General features: G+C 36.7%; 1 protein-coding gene across 5 annotated transcripts in view; it reads left to right on the plus strand.

The window, feature by feature from the left end:
- The window catches only part of CYRIA (CYFIP related Rac1 interactor A), a 57,518-nt gene that overhangs the window by 29,950 nt on the left and 5,050 nt on the right, over positions 1–22,518 (plus strand). For 2 of the 5 annotated variants that reach the window (XR_012672875.1, XM_075145023.1), the window contains exons 4-11: positions 7,034–7,113; positions 16,276–16,397; positions 17,311–17,416; positions 18,487–18,623; positions 18,708–18,785; positions 19,058–19,174; positions 19,270–19,349; positions 21,205–21,331. Coding sequence is in view for 4 of the 5 variants with exons in the window: in XM_075145023.1 (XP_075001124.1) it covers positions 7,041–7,113; positions 16,276–16,397; positions 17,311–17,416; positions 18,487–18,623; positions 18,708–18,785; positions 19,058–19,174; positions 19,270–19,349; positions 21,205–21,331 (840 nt within the window). In the remaining variant the exon portion in view is untranslated. Of the gene's footprint in view, positions 1–6,778; positions 6,859–6,963; positions 7,114–16,275; positions 16,398–17,310; positions 17,417–18,486; positions 18,624–18,707; positions 18,786–19,057; positions 19,175–19,269; positions 19,350–21,204; positions 21,332–22,518 lie in introns of those variants that run through there. The other 3 variants (XM_075145025.1, XM_075145024.1, XM_075145027.1) reach the window with 3 other exon arrangements.

Raw genomic sequence — 22,518 nt, forward strand, 5'->3', positions numbered from 1 at the left:
AGTTTGGTAAACATTAGTATCCTGCTTTGCTTACCTAGCAGCATCAATTGATAGAGGTTCCATTTATTGTGTACAGGGAAATTGTGTCCCTGTTTTGTGTATAAGCATCTGTGCATGCGATGCCATATTCAAACTAGGTTACTGTAGTTACTATGCACTCGGGTGGAAGGATCAAAGTGCCACAGTGTTTTCTTAATTTCAAATATAATTTTATTCTAACTACTTAATTGGCTTCCATTCTGCAGTTTTTGTTGGGGTTTGGATTTTTTTTTTTGTTATTATGACCTATGAATCAGAACCCAGATATTTTGGTTGCCTGGTTTTCATCCTTTCATGATGGCTCTTCTGACATTATGCACTTTGAAAATCTATAGGAGTTCTGTTCAAAGTATGTTCAGGTGTGAGGGTTGGCATATAGAAAAATCCCCCCCTTGAATAAGTTATAAGTTCATCTGAGGTAATCCTTTTTTTTTTTTTCCCCACCTTTTGATTTTAGTGAAACCACGAGCCAAGCTCTTTAATCCTTGGGGCTACGGGTACTAATATCGTTGGCCAGCTCTTTTAACATTTTATGATTAGTGAAAAATGTATTTGTCATTACAAACCATTTATTAACTCCCTTTGACTTGCCTCACCTTTTTTGTAGGTTTTCATTGTGTCCTGCAATCTGCATATCAGTTAACAGCAAAAGCTCTTGGCTTGAAGCATTGCTTATCTAGGAATTGTAATGAAATAATTGTTCAAAGCAGAAATGATTCTTTTATCTTGGGTTACTTTCACCTTGAGCAACTTTCATTTCTTATTCCACTTTTCACTTCTTTACATCTGTTTTTTGGGTTTGAGTTTTGTTGGGCTGGTTTTTGTCCGTTTATGCTTCACCTGCGTAAGGAATGTGTGGCACTGGTTGTAATTCGCTTGTGTGTGTAGGTTGCTTCTTGGTGCATCTTGTTATGTGAATATGTTACTTATGTTATGAAAATCTTGTAAATACAGTATTTGGAGGCCAACATTGGGGATAATTTGATTTTTTTTTCTGGTAAATGAGTATAGCTTGCCCTCTGAAAAGAACTTGGGTGTGTTTTTCCCTTATTCTGTGCCTTGTAGAGAATACTGTAGGTACTTCATTGTGAAATATCCTTGGTGGCTTTTTGCAGTTAGCATCTCAAACACAAATGTATGGCTATTTTTACATTTTTTTCCGTAATATAACAATACAGTCTTATGCTTATTTCTAAAATAAAGTCCATAGAGGAATAATAGCACTTTTCAAAACTAACATCTATTTGCACAACTGAGATAATTAAACATCAGTTGTTATATTTCTCTTCATCAATACAACTACAGTTTACAAAACTTAAACATTTACCAGTAAAACAACTGAAGATAATGATACTACCATATCCATGAAAATATTCTTAACTATAAGAAAATTGGAATGATGATTAAAAAAAAACCTACTGTGGAGATTGATGGGGATAAATATAAGGTCCTGTGTAGATGCAGGACTAATGAATTGCCAAAATGCAGAAAGGAAACCAATGGGTAAAATAAAAAGTGTGAATAATATTTGAGGGACAGTTTTCTGCAAGACACAATTCCTTCATTATATTTGGCACCATACTCTAATGCATTTGGAGCACCGTACCTAGAGTTGAGTGACCCGCTGGAATTTGGACCCCTTGGAGAGATTGCAGAGAAGGGCAGTGAGACTGGTCAGGTATCATAAAACATGAACTATCATGATTGAGCTTAAAGAGCTTTTTGAAGAGCTTTAAGAATAGTTTAGGCAAACATCTGTGCAGAATGACAGAGCTGCTGCCGTTCCTCTTCTGGGGTCTAGGTAACCTCACCCCTAACGCCAACGATTTTATGGCATTGCTGCGAACATGAATCAGGATCCTTCCTTGACTATTCCTGACTCCAGCACTGCACTTTTCACCACAATAATATTCCCAGTCTCTTACCTATGGTAGCGCCCGTCGTGTTGCATGAGCCTTGCAGAGCTCCATTCAGGTGCTGACGGTGAAAGGGAGAAGTAGGGGATGTGTGCGTGGGGCACCCCGTGAAAGTGCTCCCGTCTCTGCCTGTACCTTCTCCCCACGGATGACTCCAAGCACTGCAGCATTCCAGTTTACTTGCAGCTAGTCTCACACAAATACCCTAAGAGATTAGGTGGTTTTAATACGCTTATTGCATAGAAAAAAAGCAAAATTATTGGTAGTAGAGTTGGCAAATGCAATTAAAAATGATCTTTCATATCTATCTTCCTCTCCCAAACAAAAAACAGTGAGTGATACAGGGTTTCCTTCAGAAAACAAAGTAGATTATCATTGTTAAGAAACGTCTGCATTTTTTAATCTTTGTTCATTTATATTTTATTCCTTAATAGAATAAAACTGTTTTCTGAGTCTTGCACTTCTGCTATTTCCTTACAAACACCTCAGCAAACTTTATAGGTGAATATCAGAACAATTTGGAATTGTGCTTTTGATCTCGGAGATCTTCTTGGGTTCAGATGCTGGTGTTTTTTTGAAACCACGGTTAATTATTCATGCAGTAAGGTCCTTTCCACTGCTTTAATGATGCTAATATGCTTAGTACAGTACAGTTCCCTCAGGCTGTGGCCTGGATGCCTGTCTCTTCCCATGCAGATGTGCCATGAGAAGTTATCTTTCCTAACCATTCATTGGCACTCCTGAACTTGGGAGTCTCTGTTTCTCCTGAAACTCCCAGTGGAGCTGCTCATGAGAACACTCCCAGACCCACTTCGTTAGGATGATCTAAATGAGTTTAAGCAGTAGGTGTTTGCTGATCCATTTTGACAAAAGCCTTTTAGACCCTGTTTATGTAAGCAGGCAGATTTAGGAAATAGTATCTGGCAAAGGAGCACCCGTGAGCAGCAAAGGGTTGAGCTGGTGAATGTCTCCTTTTTCACTAATATGAGGTTTAAATACTTTGTCTGTTGTACCTTCGGTGTAGCTGTACTGGTGCTGATGGTTTTGAGTTGGTACTGATTAAATTAGTCCTGTAAAAGAAGAAGAAATAAATCAGTAATTCTCTAGCAATTTATATTGTACTATAGCTATCATTTAAAAATAATACAAAACTCCACACTTCAAAATTATGTAGTTGCTTAAAACAATGTGTAAACAAACATTTTAAAGAAGAGTTAAGTAGCAGGATATTTAGCTTTGGGCATGCAATATTTAGTTGATAATACCCAGTTTGTGAACACTTACTAAATTTTCAAAACATTCAGTATCTAATAAATATATATTTCAGTATATTTTCAGTATATGTATATAAAATCCATGTCAGATTTGAAGGGTTGCATTTTGATTTGTTTTGGAGGGGTAGTATTTTATTTATCACAATTCAAAAAGAAACATTGTTTAGTGGAGGAGGAGGAATTTATTTTCACATCCTAGATAATGCCTCTAGAATGTTAAAATTAAATTAATGAAATTTTAGGAACAAAGTGATGTGTTAGAAAACCAGCCTGCGTTATTGTGTTCAAAGCTCAACATTTTTAAATATGCGACTGGATAACGGTGTATAAACTGCAAAATGCTAAGTGTACCTTCTTGTTCATTACTAGTTTTAAGGTTTGTTTATGTCTGTGTGCCGCTAATAAAATGTTGAGCATCAAAAATCAACTAATGAGCTTTAAACTGTCCACAGTAGCTTAGAAACAGTAGCTTATTTTCTATATGCCTATGTAATATCTTAGACTAAACTTTAATGGTTTGGAAAACAGTGGAAAACATGAAACGGCGAACATCATTGTCATGTCAACATGTCATAGTTTTTAAAGCATACTGTTAAAAGCTGGAATTTTAAGGGTTTTGGACACTAAGGAGAAGCTGCTATCATTTAGGAGTGCTGCAACAGCAATATTTTTATATAAGCATTGGGTCTCATTTCAACATTTAAACTGATTTAACAGTAAGCTTTCCAGTTTAATGAAATGGAATTTTATGCTCGTAAGTTAAACCTTTCTGATTTGCTCCTGTGCATCAGCTGTTTATTTGCATATCTGTTGCAACTGCAGTATATATACTGGCCTGCTCAGGATTTATGTCATTAGTTACTTCGAAATATCATTAAAAATTATCCTGGAAGTCACTTGCAGTTCCTGAGGTTTGGAATATATTATTAGAGTTTCCAGGGAAAGACAGTTTGGAAGATCCAAGTACTGGGAAGCAGCAAGCTGTAAAGAAAAAAAATAATTCTGTTTGAGGCAAGGAAATATATTTGTTAGCACTTCCATTAAGGTGAAGGTTGGCCTTTTAATACAGAGCTAAAAACTTAGTGTTGAATGGTGAGTTACAGTTTAAAGTAAAAGTTTCTTGGAACTAGGTCTTGCTTTTAGTTTTGTTTTTTAGGAAACCGTAAAGAAATTATTTCAAATCATAAAGAAGTAAAGCATGTTTAGCAGCTGCCTGAACCATATCTTCTAGACGTTGATGTTGAATATCACTATTTTCTGGGTTGATGTACATTGGAAATAGTGTCAAACCAGTACCTTCGAGGTCACTGGAAAATGCAGGCTGACCATGAAAACGGGTAGAAAGTTTGTGGCAGGGTGGTTGTTTCATACCTGTGACCTGAACAGCTGGATCAGTTTCTACACAGGGATTGAAGGAGAGGGGGATAAAATGAAAAACAAGCTAAGAAATACAGTAAAAGTTCAGGAAAAATACTCATACTTAGAAATCTCCAGAGCCGTGATGTACTTCTGGAAGAAGGATCAGAAACCAGAGCTTGGGCACATGGCCTCAAGCTACTCAATGCAAATGAGGGAGCGTATCCTCAGGTTTTTGGCGAAGGGAGCAGCTTTCTCGCTGTCGGAAGCATGCTATCAACTCAACCAGGCTCTGGCTGCAGTGCTAACCTTGGCAGTAGAAGAAATGGTTGGATACTTTCTGAAGATTGAAGGCAATGAGGTAAGATACGGCTTAACACGAGTTGAAAGTGAAGAATCCAAACTGAGTCAGTAATTTAGATTGTGATAGTATTTCATAGTAATAGAAATTGTTTCTTTCAAGGTTATGAAAAGGAAAATAAGTGTATGCACATTATCTTGTCCCCCTTACGTGATGCTGATAAAGTGTATTATAGCAGTGTGATGAAAATGTGAAATTATTGAAAATCTATGTTTTAATGCTGTATAAAATGTATTTTGCTTTGTTTGCGTGTTTTTCCCCTTTGTGGGCTAATCAGAAAGTCAGACTCAGTTCATACAGTGCAGATCTTGTTCTGAAAGTAAAATTGTAAATTTTTTTCCTGCATATGAATGGATGTAACTTTATGAATAATGGAGAATGTTCCAATTGTGTATATGCAAGATGTTGCTAATTGTAAAGGGCTTGACAGTCTGCTCACTGGATTTGTTCTGGAGAGAAAATTTTGAAGAAGTATTTAATGCAAAGCAAAGCCATTTGTCTAACAAAAACCTGGTTTACATGAGCCTGCATGCTCTGAACGGATTATTGATCAAATTTATATCATTTTGTGGAATGACTATGACTGCTTTGAAATCCCCAAGCCTTAGATTACCTTCCTAGATTTTCCTGCTATAGAAATATATCCCTTACATGCATATAGAAATTAGGGTTGATGATACTTTTTATTCTGTAATGCTTGGGGGAAAATTTGAAAAAAACTTTGTCTCCTCATACGGAGTATCAGCCATGTACATTCTTAGAATAATTTTTTTGTGGTCTGATTTCTTAAGTGGGAAAAGAGTTAAACTGAAAAATAGATGAGCATCAGATGTAAGCCTCAAGAGCCGTGGTTTAGAGTACTGAGAACATTTATCTTTGAGGCAAAAATCAGTTTTCAATCTGAGTTTTAAATCTAAAATTACATTTTTCTACATCCCTCCAGGCAGACCTCTTTATCCTTATATGTGCTTTTCATGGTTTAATTTTTCTGTCTTCTGAGAAAAAGTTTAAGTTTGCCCAAGAAAGCTATACTTTTACATAGTTTTAGAATAATGTATCTTCCTAAGGACTGTACTGGTAAAAAAACTTTTCTTCTAATCTCCTTCCTTCTTGACTTCCATAAAGACTTGTTTTTTTGGTCACTTTTCCTTTTGGGAGTTTTTCATAACTTGAAATGCAAAGGTTTCCAAGATGATAAAAGATAGGAATAACAGAAAAAAAGATAAAGTTTGAACCTCCTCTTTTTTTTTTTCTTTCTTTTCTTTTTTTCAAAAATGCATACATACATTTTTAAAAGTTAAAAGGAGCAAGGTTTTCAGCTTTTCTTTCTGATAGATTTTATACTAATATTTTATAAAACCTTACTGATTAGAAACAATTAGATTTTTTTTTTCCTTAAATTGAGTTATTTTCATGAAATAACATGGATTTATGCTAAAGAATCCCAGTCAAGGATTAAGACCTCATTTTTTACTCTGGAATGTTATTCAGTAATCTTGGGTCCAGCAATTTAGAGGATTTACAAATACAGATACAGTTCTGATTTTGTTTCTCTTGCTAAGGAAATAAGCTCATAAATACCTGTCTGTACTTTGTGATGTTATACTGATGTTTAAATTCCATTTTGTTGAATAGAATTATTTCTGTATTTATCCAAGGTCTTACTTTCTCTGTCCCCATGCGTAAATATCACCGAATTGATCACCAAAATGTTTCCCATGGTCCAGAACTTGCTATAATGTTTGATATATGATGCAGACTGTCTGAAGCCCTTAGTTGCAGTATTCTAAGTTTACGTATATAACTGTTTACGATTTTGTTGCATTTACTAGGTTTGCTGGGATGGGTAATCTTCTTAAGGTCCTTACCAGGGAAATTGAAAACTATCCACATTTTTTCCTGGATTTTGAAAGTAAGTTCAAACAATTACAAGACACTGAGAGAATCTTTTCCCTGACTTAACAGCGAACCGAGGAGAAACTTTTCAAATCTGATTGCTTGCAGTGTGTATTTTCCAGCACAACCAGTCTGTCCTAAAATCATTTGTTCACTCAGGACTCCTTTTCTCTTCCTTTTCTATTTTTCAGGAACCAAATGGGAAATCTTTTAAAAGTTCTCACTTGCACAGAGCTTGATCAGGGGCCAAATTTTTTCCTTGACTTTGAAAGTGAGCAAAGCTTCTTGCCTGGCTTGCCTTCTTTGCTTATTAGTTCCTAATAAACTGCATGCGCTTACGCATCATAAAGCAACTCAAAAGGGATTTGCAAACAAATCAAATTACACTTCAGTTGAATATTGCTTTTTGATATTTATAAAACCATACGAAATTACTTAAATTCATTCTGAGCAGAGAAGGGGACAGAATGATAGATATGCAAGTAAAACCTTGCTTTGAATTAGTTTCAAAACATTTATGAACCATTGTTAAATTTACATATGGATGAACTTGACCTCAGCTTTCTTTAACAAATCAGGGTTAAAAAAAAATCTTTACGTTGCTTCCTTGAATGGAAATATATATTGGAAATAAAAATAAAAAGCTGAAAAAATATAAGCAGTGGAGGTGGCACTATTTTTGCCTGGTTCAGTGATGATTTAACTGGGATTATTATAGTTTCTAAAAAGCAGTGAAGTGGTCAAAGTGTATGTGCTTGATTGCATCTCTCTTAATTGCATGGTTATCAGTTTGCAAAACAGTGTTTCACATTCTAATTTCCTTGTCACTTCTATATCTGATTCAAAGCTATTTCACTTTTGCTGGTTACAGTTTCCCTGCATGTACTTCTAGACATTGTCTTGAGAACTGCTCATCAAATCCTTAAATACGGGTTTAATCTTACTCCACTACTTACGTGAAATGCTTTTTATTTAAAATGCTAACAGCGTGTGGTTTTGTCTCTTAATACCTTTATTCTAAAAAAAAAACAAAAAAAAAGTTTTGAGAAGCCAGTGTTTTTAAAATATCTTTGTTCTGAAGCATGGTTTAAGAGAGAATTTCAGGTGATTAGACACACATTTTATCACCTTGAAATAATTTTCTTGAATCATTTATTCCTGAATTATTTTTCTGAAAAAAAGTTGCTGACATGATGTGAGACTGTATGTGTGTTCGCACTCTGAAGCACTGGTTCAAAAAGTCATTTAAACACATACTTAAATCTCATGAAAGTGTTCAAACATGCTTTCTTGGATGAGAGCTAGAGTGTATGACTATAACTTTGCACATATCTTAATCTTCTCATCTAGATCTTATTTACCTCATTATGAAGAATCAGTTTTAAATGATGAAAAAAAGTTAATGGGTTAGTTTGGGTTTAGGAGAAGGAACTGCGAGCTGTGTATCCCTTTTTCTCTTCTGTCTATATCATTTGAAAATTTTATTGTAAACCCGGGATGTCAAACCTTTATCCAAACCACCACGTAATTTTTTTCTGTCCAACTTTTGAAGGCTTCAGTAGCGCTCTGTGGCTTTGCCAAGCTATTATGAAGGTTTTCAGCTGCTCTGAGCTTCCAGGTTTAATCAGCCCCATCATGTCCTGGATGATGAGGAAGTACTGCTGACCCAGGCTGCAGACTTGGCAGGAGAGAGGTGGTCTGGCAGTGGGAAGCCTTGGTGGAGCGGAGGTGGTGGTGAGAGAGGAAAATACCTGTTTTAATGCCTTGGCCGCGAAGGTGGTTGTTTTTTTTTTTCCAAAAGCGCATTGCCAAGAACTGAACGGGGTGAAGCACCCTCTGCCACGGGAGGTGACCAGTGGTTAGTGCAAGCACATGGGCATGCTGGTCAGGCACATCTACCTAGAGAGGAACCAAACTATCATCGCCAAATTTCAGTGAGTTTAATGCTCCTGAGCGAAAGGTTTTGCTTGTGAAATAAAGTCCTGGAGGTTTTTATAGCATGAAATCTGTATTGTGTCAAAGGCATGTGACTGAAGACGCCTGTAGTTGCGTGCTTTGGTCTCCTTTAATGAGCCATCGTAGGCTGTAAAAGGACACTCTTAGTGGACGTAGATAAGAGCCTGCTCACGTGCTCGCTGGACGTGTGACTTTGTGGCCTGAGTTTTCAGTTTGAGTTCGTGGATGAAAATGGTCACTACAGTTGGCCATTCAGAGGATGAGGGGTACGTTGAGTTGATATGTTTACTGTATTTCATTATTTGTATCAGCATATTGCTTTCCAGTTTTTGTGCATTTTTTCATTAGCCATAAGGTGAAATCTCAAAGTAAATCTGTCAGCACTACTTCTGAAATGTTTACAGAGTTGGATATTCCTGCCCTGATTTTTTTTTTGCTGCTTTTCATTTGGTATGTATTGTACCTGAAAGGAAGGTGTGTGACATACTTTTTCCTGCTATACGTACAATGTGCCACACAAATACTGCTTAAAAAACCAGAAAGAGCCTTTTTCCTCGTGCGCAGGAGGAGAACAGATGTCTGTCTCCGTGCCTCAAAAATCAGAGGCTTTATGGGCTGATGTTGATCAAAAGTAATACACGTGTTTATATAAAGAAAGTGGGAAAAGAACATTAAGGTGTTAACTTCATTTGACAGTCGATTTAATCTGTGGTGCTGCAAAGGGGTCATCCCACGGGTGATGCTCTGCCACATAGTCTCATATCCTTATGCTAGAATTGAAGTGTACGAACACAGGATTGCACCCATTGTCACTGACAGCCATGCGGGAAAATGAACTTGCTAAGAACTTCGCTGTTCAAAAAAACCCCACCAAACTACCACCTTCCCTCTCTCCCCCACCTCCTAAGTACTCTTTAGTCAGGTCAGGGAGGTGTGGGTGGTGGCGTGGTTGGAAGAGCCCCAGCAGTGGCACATGAAATGCAGGAGAGGATGGCAAGCAGTTGTACAGATTTAGATATCTTCGGTCAGTCACGAAGCTACACAGTAAGGTCAGCGGAGTAGGTTTTTATTTTATTGTTTTCCCTTATTATCCTTAATTAATACACATTTTATCGGCAATGTGTTGTAAAGATGAGTTGTTCCATGCAACAAAGATGAATCTATTTTCTTGTGAATTATTGTTCTCCAGGGCAGAATTCTGTTTTGATGAAAAATTTGAGGAGGACAATCTTGTACTGCATGTTTTGAAAAACTCCATTATGGATTTTTGTTTGTTTGTTTTAAAATATACTTAATTACAAGTTGCTTTTCATCAGTTGCATCCTCACTTTTCTCTTACATATTTTTCACCAACCTGATTTTTTCATATTTAGCCTTAGTCCCTCCAATACATCTCTTCTATGCAATTCTTGAGGTCTTGAGAAATGGGTGGGTAGAAACAGGAACACTTGGAAAAATTAAGTTTTCTCACCTAATTCAAAGTTGTGGGTTTTTTCAAATTCTGCCTTGTGCTATATTTGAAAATGGGAAAGAATCATGAAAGAAAAAGAAGTAAGTTTCAAAATTTCACCTTCCAGTTGTTTGTTTCTTTTTTAATAGGTATTTTAATTTTTCCCTAGAAAAGCTTAGGCTACAAAAAAAATTGTTTAAAAATCATCTCTTTTTCCCCCCTTTCGTGCAGCTGTCTGTATCATCAGTTGCAATTCTTATGATACCTTTTACTGTCATTATTCTTCATTCCAAACTGGGAACCAAGTTTCGTAAATCCATGGTCATACTTGAAAAAGCTTGAATCCAGCATTAATTTCAATTAATCTTGTTTAGCAAAAGCAGTTCTGTATGCTCTCCAGTAATCATTTTAGAGTCAGGCAGTTACTCTGGATCTGTGCAAGGAGAAGCAATTTGGAGATCCATTCAGTCCAGCCTTGAAAGCAAACAGGGGCAAATGGGAACTGTGGTAACTTCAGCGAGTGATATGGAGAGTAGTGTTCTCCTATGCACGTGAAAAAGCCTTTTCTTTGAGGTGAAATGCAAACTATATGCATTCAGCCACATTGTTCTTTTTTAAGGTCTACTGAAAGGTTTACGTAAAGAAAAAGAATCTCTTCATTCCTGGAAAGCAAACTGTATTGCTGTTTTACACTTGTATCTCGGTGTGGGTATTCTTATTCAAACTGCTACGTATTAGATTTGATTATATACCACTTACTTTGCTTTAATTCCTTCTTAGCTCTCAACTCGAAAATAGTGTTAGGCAGGGTGAGTGCATGGCAAGTCTTGAGTCTGGATTTCAGGATTTCACGAGCCCATAGGACAAATTCTCTTGAAATGGATTTTGTCAGTTCAAGAAATGTTTTGTTCTTTAGATGTTGACCTTGTTTAAGTTACCCAGAATTCATTTACCTGTGATTATTTGAGGCTCTTTCCATAGCAGCTTACGAGCACTCTTTTTTGCAGAAAATCTATTATCAAATTATTGCTGCCCTTAGAGGGCCTTTTTCAGGCCAAGGAAGCAAATATTTCCACGTGAATTCTTAGAAATAATTTGAAGGTTGAGGTAACAACAATTTGTTTTGAACCTAAAAGACTAAAGCTTATAGATTATTGGGAGGAGATGTCCTTAAGTGACACCTTCAGTCCCATCCTCTCCTCAGATACAAATACGTCTTATAAGACCAAACCCTCTAACCTTAACCTGAGCAGGTTCCCCATTTTCCTAAATGTTAGCTAGGTGGGCTCGTTACCTGATCCTAATTTAATCCCATCCTGCCAAGAATCGAGGACACTTGTTTTCTAGGATTCCTCCCCCAATCCCCAGAAAGATTCATGAAATTGTCAGTTATCAGTGTTCATGTATGATTAAAAGTGTCTGTTATTAGAACATACCTGGCAGCAGAGCAACTGCCCACTTTTATGTAATAGCACATTAATTAATACCCTCGCTCCACAGGCGGCAAGGCTGGAGGTGTAATCTGTATCCAGCCTCTGGGAGATGAAACTCTTGCCTCCCGTGCTGCCCAGCGTGCCCTAAGCAAGGAGCTACGGCTCCGTCGGAGAGAGGCAGTCCGCTCCGCGTCTGCCACGGCGCTGAGCCCTGGCACCCATACCCCTGGGACAGCACCATGCCCGTAGCAAGTATTAACAGTTTAGAGAGCCTCACTTTGTTCTGGCTAGTTTAGAAAGGACAAAATTCAAAAATCCAGTGTAGACTGGAATTTTGGCTTATATCATGGATAGGATACTGTTTCTACATAATACCATTCTTTTTAATGTATGGAATATAGTAGGTTCTGATACCCCCTGAAATGCTTTATTCACTGTAATTGTAATGCCTTTTATCTTTTCCAAGGGCATAAACTAGCTTTTCGTCTAATTGTGCCCCAGATTGGAATGGGAAAAATCATTATCATGGTGACAAACCTGAAACAGGACTTTTGCATGATACTGTAAAATATATATATACACACACACACACACTGCTCTCTAACTTGCTGTCAGTGGCTGGTGGAATTATTGGCCACGTTCAGCAGTGGACAGGACAGGAAAAGCTGAAAGCAGAGCTTCTAAGACACCTTGTTTTACTCACTATTATTTTGCTAGGCTGTTGAGGCCAGGTGATTATGATGTTGTTGACAAATACGATTCCACATTCAGTGAAATGCAAGCACTAACCAGCTTCAGTGGGAATCCTCTTAACTTGCCATCAGTTTCACTGGGGGTGGAATAAAATTCTGTGCTTTTGGTCTGCATTTCAGATACAGAAACGGTTGGCAGTGCTTCTTTTAGTAGTCTTGTTATGTCTTCATTAAAATTAATTATCTAATTAACAATTAGATATTGTTATAGTTCATAAAAAATAATTACTGAGATATTTTTATACTTGATTTTGCATTGGTAAAGGCTTCATACCCATTTTTTTTTTTATTTAATCTTGTGCTATGACTACTAATGTCTTACCTACATAGCAGTTTCTATGCTTTTTCTAATGCACACTTGGTGAAGAATAAGGTAGATACGTTGTACTATTAGGGTTTTTTTGAAACAAATGACAGGGATTTTTCTAAGAAAAAAAAAAAATTACGATTCCACCCTCCCACCCCACCATGCATCTGAAATATTTAGTGCATCCACAAATTGTAGTTGGTCCAGCTTTCCCATTTTTTTTATGAAATGTGAAGCTCTATCCAAAGCATGGAATAGACCATGTATAAAGATGAAAGAGCACTTGTTCATGGAATGGATGAATTATTATATCCTGGTTATTTCTGATGGAGCCAATGGAATTGCATTTCTCTCCAGAGCTAAAGTTTTTGCTTTCTGAATTAAAATTTGTTGGTAGACTCTGTATATGGAAGAGTCAAACCTGGTCTGACTCTTCAAATAATTTGATAGAGGATTCATTTAGTTGTCAGGTTTAGGGTTCGCATTGGAAACACTTGGGCAAAGGGAGGCAGAAGGGTTTCCAATTTTGTCTTATTAAAGACAGAGTACTCTGAATGCTAATCATGAGTACTCTAAAAACCCAGACTTGAAATGCAGTAAGTCTGGTGATTATGGTAACTTGTTATTGAGAGGGCTCGCATTCAGTGTGGATTAGTCAGTGGTTATGATTTTATTTATAAATGGGCTCAAAGTGCTTAAGCGTGTGCTGGTTCTCTGGCGGTAGGGGGATAAGAGGTGAGCGCTGCCAAGCAGTGATTCCACACTGTGATTCAGGAATGGCTTTTTTTTTTTTTTTTTAAACTCAGAACAGAGGAATGAGCTTTGGTATTGTTGGAATGGAAAACCAATTTAAAAAGCCAAAATGTGTCATGAAGAAGTCTGTATTCCTTTTTGTTGTTGTTGTTGCTATTGTTGTTGTTGTTGTTGACAGCAAGATGAAATGTTTTACAAAGTGATCGATTGCAGGTATTTTAGTTGACCATTTTTGGCAAGATCCTCATGTAAAATCTCTTTTGAAACATGGCCATGGCCTTATCGGAACATGTGTTTGCATAACATATATTTCATAAGTAAGATGCATGTTTTTTTAAAAAAAGCCTGAATCATCCTCCCTACCTTTATTTTGAAGCTAAACACTTTCAGCATAAATATAAACCGCTTCTGCAAATGCAAGCTAAGCCTGTTGCTCTGTAGCCTTTGCAGCCCTCTTCTTCTCCCTTCCCTTTCTTTCCCTCTTCCACCCACCTACCTTCCTCCTACTCCTGCTTCCCCAGGTGCTGGGATACTTACAGAAACCTCGGTGGGTTTCAAATATTCAACCTTCCCCCAACTTCTAGAAGATGAATTGGGAAAATTTGCAAAAGACTAACAATAAAGGGTGTTACTAAAGGCCATTTTTAAGTCCCAAAGTGCTGAGCAGTCTATAGTGTTCACATTTCTATTAGGGGCTATTATATTTTAAAGCAAATAAATTGTAAAAAGTAACATAGAAGTACCTTGTTAACCAACCCATGCTTCAGGTGACCTGGACATGCAAATTTTACACTTGTGAACTGTACTACTAAATTACTTATTCTCTTTTGTGTCTTAATATTTACTGAAAATGTTATTTCAATTAACTTTTATTTAACTATTAAAATGTAGATATTGATTTATAGGTGACTCCTACCTTCCCCCTACTCTGTTGTTCTGTGATATGTAACTGTTTAGCAAGATTACCACTTTCTTCGTTAAACTCAGAAGTGTTTACTGTTTTGTTTCTTTATTACAAGGTGACAGACCCCTTACGGTGTATACCTGAGATTTCTTGCAGCTTGGGGAAAGAACCAGTCAGTAACACTGTAAACTTAATGTGGCTAATAGGTCGGTTCAACAGCCGCGTCCCAGCTGGGATTTTCCTGTTTGGGATAAGTTTTTCCCTTTGGTGCTACTTTCCCTTGCTTTTTGGAGGATAGTGGAATTTTTTAGTTTCGTGAAGTATTTTGGATATAAAGCCCAGCTGAGTAAGCCCAGCTTATTTTTACTTCCCCTCATTCTCTCTTTTAAACAAGATTAGGGAAAGCTTCCAGAATGAAAGGAAAGTCAAATCAGTATTGTTTCATGTGCCCAGTCTCATGGGACTCATGGTGACATAGGAATATAGAAAAGATTTTAAGTATTAGTTGCTTCAGAGCTACGGACATGTAAATCTCAGCCATTCGTGTCTGGTTGGTGCAAGGTCCATGGATAACTTGACACATTTAAACAAATGATCCTAACCTGAAATGTCATGGAGAAAGGCTTTGAGAACGCCCACTCTTCCCATACTCTTCAAGGTGAACTGCTTCATTTGTTTCTAATGGGGGGTGGGTGAATGAATCCTGCACTGATACATGGGTGGAGAACTGCGTCTCATCTCTTAAGGAGAGTGAGAAGACTAAAGAGAAAAAGTATTTTTAATATTTATTGTCTATTAATGTAGAGATGTGTACAGTAGCTCTTCCTAATCAGTGAGGTTTGAACTGAAGGTATCTCATTGCTTTTAATTCAAGCAAGTAGTCCTTAAGTCCTAAGATTGACCTTCAAAGTGTTTTCTTCTTCCATAAAAATTAAAATTTTATCTTTACAAGCTAATACAAATGTAAGGGGAAAAAAAAAAGTTGTGCCTCTGTAGAAATCTGCTGGGACAATGCGATTGTCTCTACAAATACCGACTACAGTTCTGTATATAGGTCATCCAGCCTTTAGTCAGTGCCAGTCATCTTCATGTTTTAAAGCAAAAAAAGGCAGAAGATCTCTGCCTTGTCTGACATGTCGATATTCTAGGATAACATCATTCCCTGGTATCACACTGCTGTGAAAATCCCATTGGATGGGATTTGAATGGGAAAATTGATCTACTTCCAAATGCCATTTCTCTGAACAACAAAGGTCTACAGGTCACTCCCACCCTGCAAACAAACTGATCATTGACAGAATGGATTTATTTTAGTAGCAGGAATGATCTCTGACATACATAAGAAAAATGTTTATTTTTAACAGTACTGTATCTGTGTTTTACAAAAGGAGAAATGAATTACCCTGCTTAAGGAAGCCTGGAGGAAAGTCAAAGTGGCGTAATATCCCACTGCTCCATCCACTGAAAAGCCTGATTTTATCCCCAAGCTGCAAGAAAAGTGAACAATCCTTTGTAATCGAGCTGTGGAGCTCATGAGAGAGAGAATCATTTTTACTAAAGGACTGATGCATTATCCTATTTTCTAATAACATTGCTTTATGATACTGCTTCTCTTTAAAATGCTGCCTTTTGAGAAGAGGCATTATGAGCCAGAGCGTACAAAAGCTGTACTGTTTTTCCTTTCTTGCTATAGAAAGCAAAAACTTGGGTGTTAGCAGAATGGCAGTGCAGTATAATTGTGTATTTTAAAAAAACACATCAGAATGGAGTTACACATAGTCAAGCTGGATATAATGTTGTTAAGTAGAACTGAGTAATCTTGCCGTTTGTCTTGCAGCTACCTTTTGACTTTGTGCATTTTGCTTTTCTGTTTCTTAGATGCACAGCCCACAGATGGAGAAAGGGAGGTATGGAATCAGATCAGTGCAGTTTTACAGGACTCGGAAAGTATGCTTGCAGACCTTCAGGCTTACAAAGGAGCTGGTCAAGAAATTAGAGATGTATGTTTGTTAATGACAGTTCTTTGGAAGCAAAATCAAGCAAAACTCAATGTGTTCCTTGCTTCTGTTCTGTATCCAGGCACATTCTATGAAACAATATGAAAATCTTCATTACAATTGTATTTAGGAAATACGTTACAGGTTAGGTGTGACGTTGAACATAAAGCCCTAATGTAATATCATTAAATGATGGCTGTTGGAACTTCTTTACGTTTACTATTGGTAATTAGTAATTTTCTTTCACTTTAAGAAACACCATTTCATATACCTCATTTCGTATAGTCAAAGTTGAGGACATAGAAGAAATAATACTCAGATGTCAGAAATACACTATAAAGAAAAGTTGAAGATAGTTGTTCTTCTGTTAAGTGAAATAATGAAACATAGTAAATTATAGCCTTACATCCACTTTGCAGGCATCTTACTCTATGAAACTGGACCCAAAGTACAGTTCCAAACTGTAGCTTAGAATTTGGCTCAACTGACCAAACCTTTCCCTGCATCAGCTTTGCAGTTACGGTTAGTGTGAGCTGTTGGTTACTTAAGAACCTGAATATGTTGAAGATTTCAAAAGCATCAGAATCTTAAAAAAGCTATTTCTGTAACCAGTAATCATACAAAAGGTCTTCCCTGACGTTTCTGCTGTATTTTCTCCCCAAATAATGTGATAAAACATATTGCTTTATGTCAGTGGTGCATTTAAATGAATAATTTTAAATAACTATGTTACAGGGGGAGAGAGAAGGTGGAAAAAATGGTATTTTTTGGACTCGCTAATTTCCTATTCCTGTGCAATGTAATTTCTTGTAATTGTTTACAATACTTTCTAAAACAGTGAACTAGAAAACTTCCAAACCGTCTTTTGCTAGTTATTCATGGATCACAGTTCTTTACAGTAATATTTTCGTTTCAGGCAATACAAAACCCCAATGATATCCAGTTGCAAGAAAAAGCATGGAATTCAGTATGTCCTCTGGTTGTAAGGCTGAAGCGCTTCTATGAGTTTTCACTCAGATTAGGTGAGCCCTGTTTTAGTGTGTCTGTTTATTAGGCCACTTTATATATAAAGAAATAGGAAGTTTCTTTTTCCACGAACTTTTAAAGGGTTATTTATCTTTCTGTTTGATATCAGCAGACATTTAACTGCGATTATATTTATCGAGGCATATTTTTAATCTTCATTTAATTTCAAAATTATCATAGTTTGTTAGTTTGTCACTTACAATAAATCTGCATTATCTAAATAGAGTACAAGCAAAGAACATGATAAAACTATATAAAGTTTTTCTCTGGTTCCTGCCACTCTTCTGCACTTCACTGGTCCATATTGTACTAATGCAATTTATTTTTGTAATTTGGATTCTTCAGAGTTTTAAAAGAAATGTAAACCTATAATATTTTGAGACTTTTTAAAAACAGGGATAATAGGAAGAGAAGGGTATCAATAAACTCTCTCACAGGTTGAAAATCCAAAGTTGGGCGTGTTTTACACTGTCTTTGTCGTCCCTAGAAACCAAAAAAATTATGTGATTAATCCTTGAATTAGGACTCCGGAAGAGAACCAGTGTGCAAAAATTTATGTATAAATTGGGAAAGCTCCCAATGCAAGGGAATTCTTCCACACTGTCCTGCTTACTAAGTCTTCCACTTTTTGAGTTATGCTAGTAATTACAGCCGCGGGAGCTGAATTACATTGCTATCAGTGCCTAAGAGTACACTTTTAGTAACAGAGATGCCAGAATAATCTCTATACTGAGCTGATGGCTAATTGGGGAAGATGAAACAGTTGAATATCTGAATGCCAGAAAAGTGCTTTCTCTAGAATTTTTGATTGGGAACCCAGATAAAGAGAGATAAAAAGGGAAAAGAGCTCAGTGATACAAGATGGAGAGATAATGGCAGAGAGCCTGCAGAGGCAGGTGTCTTTGACTAATGTTTCTCACCTTACAAAAGTAAGAAAAAGCATTTCTGTTGGGGCTCTGCATGTTCAGAGGGTTCCTTCCCTTCAAGCAAAGTATATTTAGATACTTACTTAAAACTTTGTCATAATGTGGACTGAATAGAATTTGTGCTTCTGATTTTTATTCAGAGAAAGCCCTACAGAGCTTATTGGAGTCCTTGACGTGCCCACCTTATACTCCAACTCAGCACCTGGAACGGGAACAGGCTCTAGCGAAAGAGTTTGCAGAAATCTTACATTTTACTCTTCGTTTTGATGAACTTAAGGTTAATAAAATCTTTTAATACGTGCTGATTTTTTCCGTGTATTTTGAACCGAAACTGATTATTTATTATTTGTCTTCCTCTAAGATGAGAAACCCAGCAATTCAGAATGACTTCAGTTATTATAGGCGGACAATAAGTCGCAACAGAATAAACAACATGCATGTAAGTAAACAAAATCTGATCTACTGTTCACACTGAGGTATTTATCAGTGTGCATTTATACCATTTGTGGTCATGGCTTTTCTTTTGATTCGCTAGCTGTCATGTTCTCTCCTTCCCACCAAGAGTTAACCAGCAGTCCGGATGAGGTGATTAGAGTGCAACTATTCATGCAACAATCTGCTTGCTGACATGAGCATGCACTGTATCTTTTTCTTGCTGCCGGCAAGATTTTTAAGAGTTTTACTGACTATTTTTTTTCATGTTTTCATCAGCTAGACATTGAGAACGAAGTAAACAATGAAATGGCCAATAGGATGTCCCTGTTTTATGCAGAAGCCACACCAATGCTGAAAACACTCAGTAATGCAACTACACATTTTGTATCAGAAGTAGGTAACGGGGGAGAAAAGATCTAATACAGACATTCTTGATTTTAATTTTACAAGATCGTTTACTGAACAATGGCTCTTTTTAACCCTTCTAGAACAAAACATTACCAATTGAAAATACAACGGACTGTCTAAGTACTATGGCTAGTGTATGTAAAGTCATGTTGGAAACACCGTAAGTTTTACCTTAAATCTTGTTTTTCTTGTATGAGAGAATTTGTATTGTATTTTAAGTAGCCACCTGGGATAAACACCTTTTTTTCCAAATTAATTTCTCTGTTTGCCGTAAGTTGTTATCACATTTGTATACAAAGCATGACCTGGTATTAGAAAGCCTTGCCTCCTATTTTAACCACGTTGTGATATTCTTTATGAATCAGCATTGAGTTTTGTTAGGGAGAGCTTACGTGGTCAGCCTGTATTGCAACAAAAGGTTAAAATACAAGTGTAATCTTATGCACTCATAGACTTCAGTGCCTGTGTCTTGTCTAACCAGGGCCATAGGCCCCTGCTGTCTCTCGATTGCCCGTGCTGCTCAGTTATTAGCACACTTAGGGGCAAGATTTTGGCTTTGCCAAATAGCGCTTTCACAAATGATACACAGGGACTATTTTGAGGATCATTTGAGTAAATCTTTTTTGGATCTGACTCTGAATATGAGAAACTTCAGCTGTATGGAAACTGTACAGTATTTTTCTTAGCTGCTAACATAGCTATAGCCAGTGGGGTTACTGTTGTTTAGCTATGCATTTAGTTAAGTATTTTTTTAGGTTAGATGTTTCTTTGAGTGGAAAACACATACAAGATAGAGTCAAGGTAGTCCTCCTGTCTTTGATTTGTTTGTTCACGGTGCCATGGAAAGGGTAGAATTCCTGAGGTTGCTGTGTTTGTTTATGAAAATTCTGGAAAAGTGTATGTAGGTGGTGGGACTCGCCTCACAATCCTGGGACATCATAGGAGTAGTCATTGAAAAGTAACCTTAGGTGTCAGCTCATTTTTTGGTAAAAGTAGAGGAACAGAAAGTGCTGAGTCATCTACCAGAAGGTTATCTGATCTTTAGTTCTAATTGTGGGATAATCAAGCATTTTCACATCAAAATGTCTGTAGCCTTTAAATCTGTTTATGTTATGCTGTGTTATTTAAACAGAAGAATAGAAGTTAAAGTTACTGTGAACTGAGAGGTAGTATAGTAGAGATTTTAGTATTTTTAATGATACGTTTAAGTGAAAAAATCAAGTTTTATATTGAAAAACAATGAATGACAGTAGACAAATCTATGTATTATCTACTCAAAATAATATTTGTTAGAAAAATTGTGATAGTTTATGTTTTTCAGGATTTCTGTTCTTCTCTACTGTAGTTCATTTTTCATTTCCTGATGATGGTTTCAGGGATTAGAGACGATAGGAGCTGTCTTAACTGTTCCATCCATATTCTTATTTTGGAATTGAAAAGTAAAGAAAACCTCTTTGGAATGAGTTCAGTCCAGTCCTATCCTTCCACATTTTAGGTGCTCAGTGAACCTGGGTTGTTGAAGTTGCCTGTGCACTTAGAAGAGAGGGAGGGAGAGCAATGACTATGATCTGCCTAAGTGAAGCCCTAAACTTACTAGCTGCTGAAGTTAGATCCCACTTAAATGTTAACTGTTTCAAAATAGGAATTTAAGCAAAAAGAGTAGCTTTCCTTTGAGTTCCTGATATGTGGTGTTTCTAAGATTAAACAGAACTACGATCCGTCCCCATCATTTTTCATGAATATGGAAGTCTTCTGTGAAGCCATCATCTGAGACATTTTGCTGAAGTCAGGATCTGAACTGTGAAGGGGTGTTAGAAGTGGTTTACTTATCTTTATTTGCTTTCTAACCTTCCTTCTAAATTGACAAGGACTTACGCAATTCAAAGATCTTTAAAATCTTACTAAGATTCATCTTCAGCCTTAAAGTACAATGTTCAGATTTAATGCGCTCATAGTCTAGTTTGCAAAATTGTCCAGTAAAAAGTCAAGACTGTTTCTTTTGTTCTGTTTTCCAGAGAGTACAGGAGTAGATTCACCAGTGAAGAGACCCTTATGTTCTGCATGCGAGTAATGGTGGGAGTTATTATTCTGTACGATCACGTTCATCCTGTGGGAGCTTTCTCAAAGACATCAAAGATTGATGTAAGAGTGACTTTTCTTTAATAGTCTGTAGGTTTGAGAATACTGGTCTGCAGCTTTTTTTTCAGCCCAAGCTTATGACTTTGTATAAATCATTTTAATTACTTTTGAATGGCAAAATTCAGAATTTATCTTCACCTGCGCACTTTAATATATCAGCTTGTTTGAAACTAAAATAAGGATCAGTCTTTTTTTCTTTATATTTTCTTCCAGACACAGATACTCACTTGTCTTTGTTAGCTCTGCTTTCCTGACGACTGTATGGTTACACTAAAATAATTTTGTATTACACCTACCCTGGAATAAGTTCTGTGGTCATAATTTTTTATTAATCATGTAATTTATTTATGCTGAAATGCTCATCTTTGGCAGTAGTTCTGTTGTAAATAAGCAGATATTTGACATTGTCTCTGCTTTGTCTGAGATCTGAAGTAGCAGAACTGAAATGTTATTGTTGTAATGTTGATAATGAGCCTTCAGTTTTAGCTTTGGCATGACCAGTCACAGGGAAATCAACCTGATTTTTTCATCTGAGGTATTGCAAGCACACACAAAAAAAACCTCTTACTTTTCCCTCATGTTTTTACAAACCTAAATCTCATGTGCCACGTCTTTCAGCAGAAATAAGCTGTAATTAATGAAAAAAAGATGCTAAGTCTTTCCCTTTACAAGAGACACTACTTCAAAAGAAAAGAAAAAAAATATATATATTATTGCGCCCATGACAGTGAGTCTTTGTTAGTATTTTTCATCTGCAGATACCAGTATTTTACCACATCTCCTCTTTGACTCTGTTACAGAGGGAAAGATATGTCACAAAGAGGTGAATTGATTTGCTCAAGGTCATGCAGCAGATAGAGCCTGGGAATTGAACGCAGACTTCCTGACTTCTAATTCAGTCTCTTGCCTACAGAGACAACACAAGTAAAATTTTGATAGGACCAAATATACAATGTGTGTACTTTGTTTCTCACATTTATCCTAAAGCCCAGTAATGTTACAGGATAATTAAATGGGAGGCAGGAGATATATGACTCAGTTTTTAAAAATGAGTACATGGTCCCAAATCTTAATTTGCCTAATTAGTTTAGTGATTCTTCTCTGATAAAAAAATCTTACAATATTTCAGATGATGAGTTTGTTTTACTGTGAAAAACAATTCTTTTCTCCAAACTAGTCACTTCTTGGGA

This window comes from Calonectris borealis, chromosome 3 (genome assembly GCF_964195595.1).
Source record: "Calonectris borealis chromosome 3, bCalBor7.hap1.2, whole genome shotgun sequence".
Lineage (NCBI taxonomy): Eukaryota > Metazoa > Chordata > Aves > Procellariiformes > Procellariidae > Calonectris > Calonectris borealis.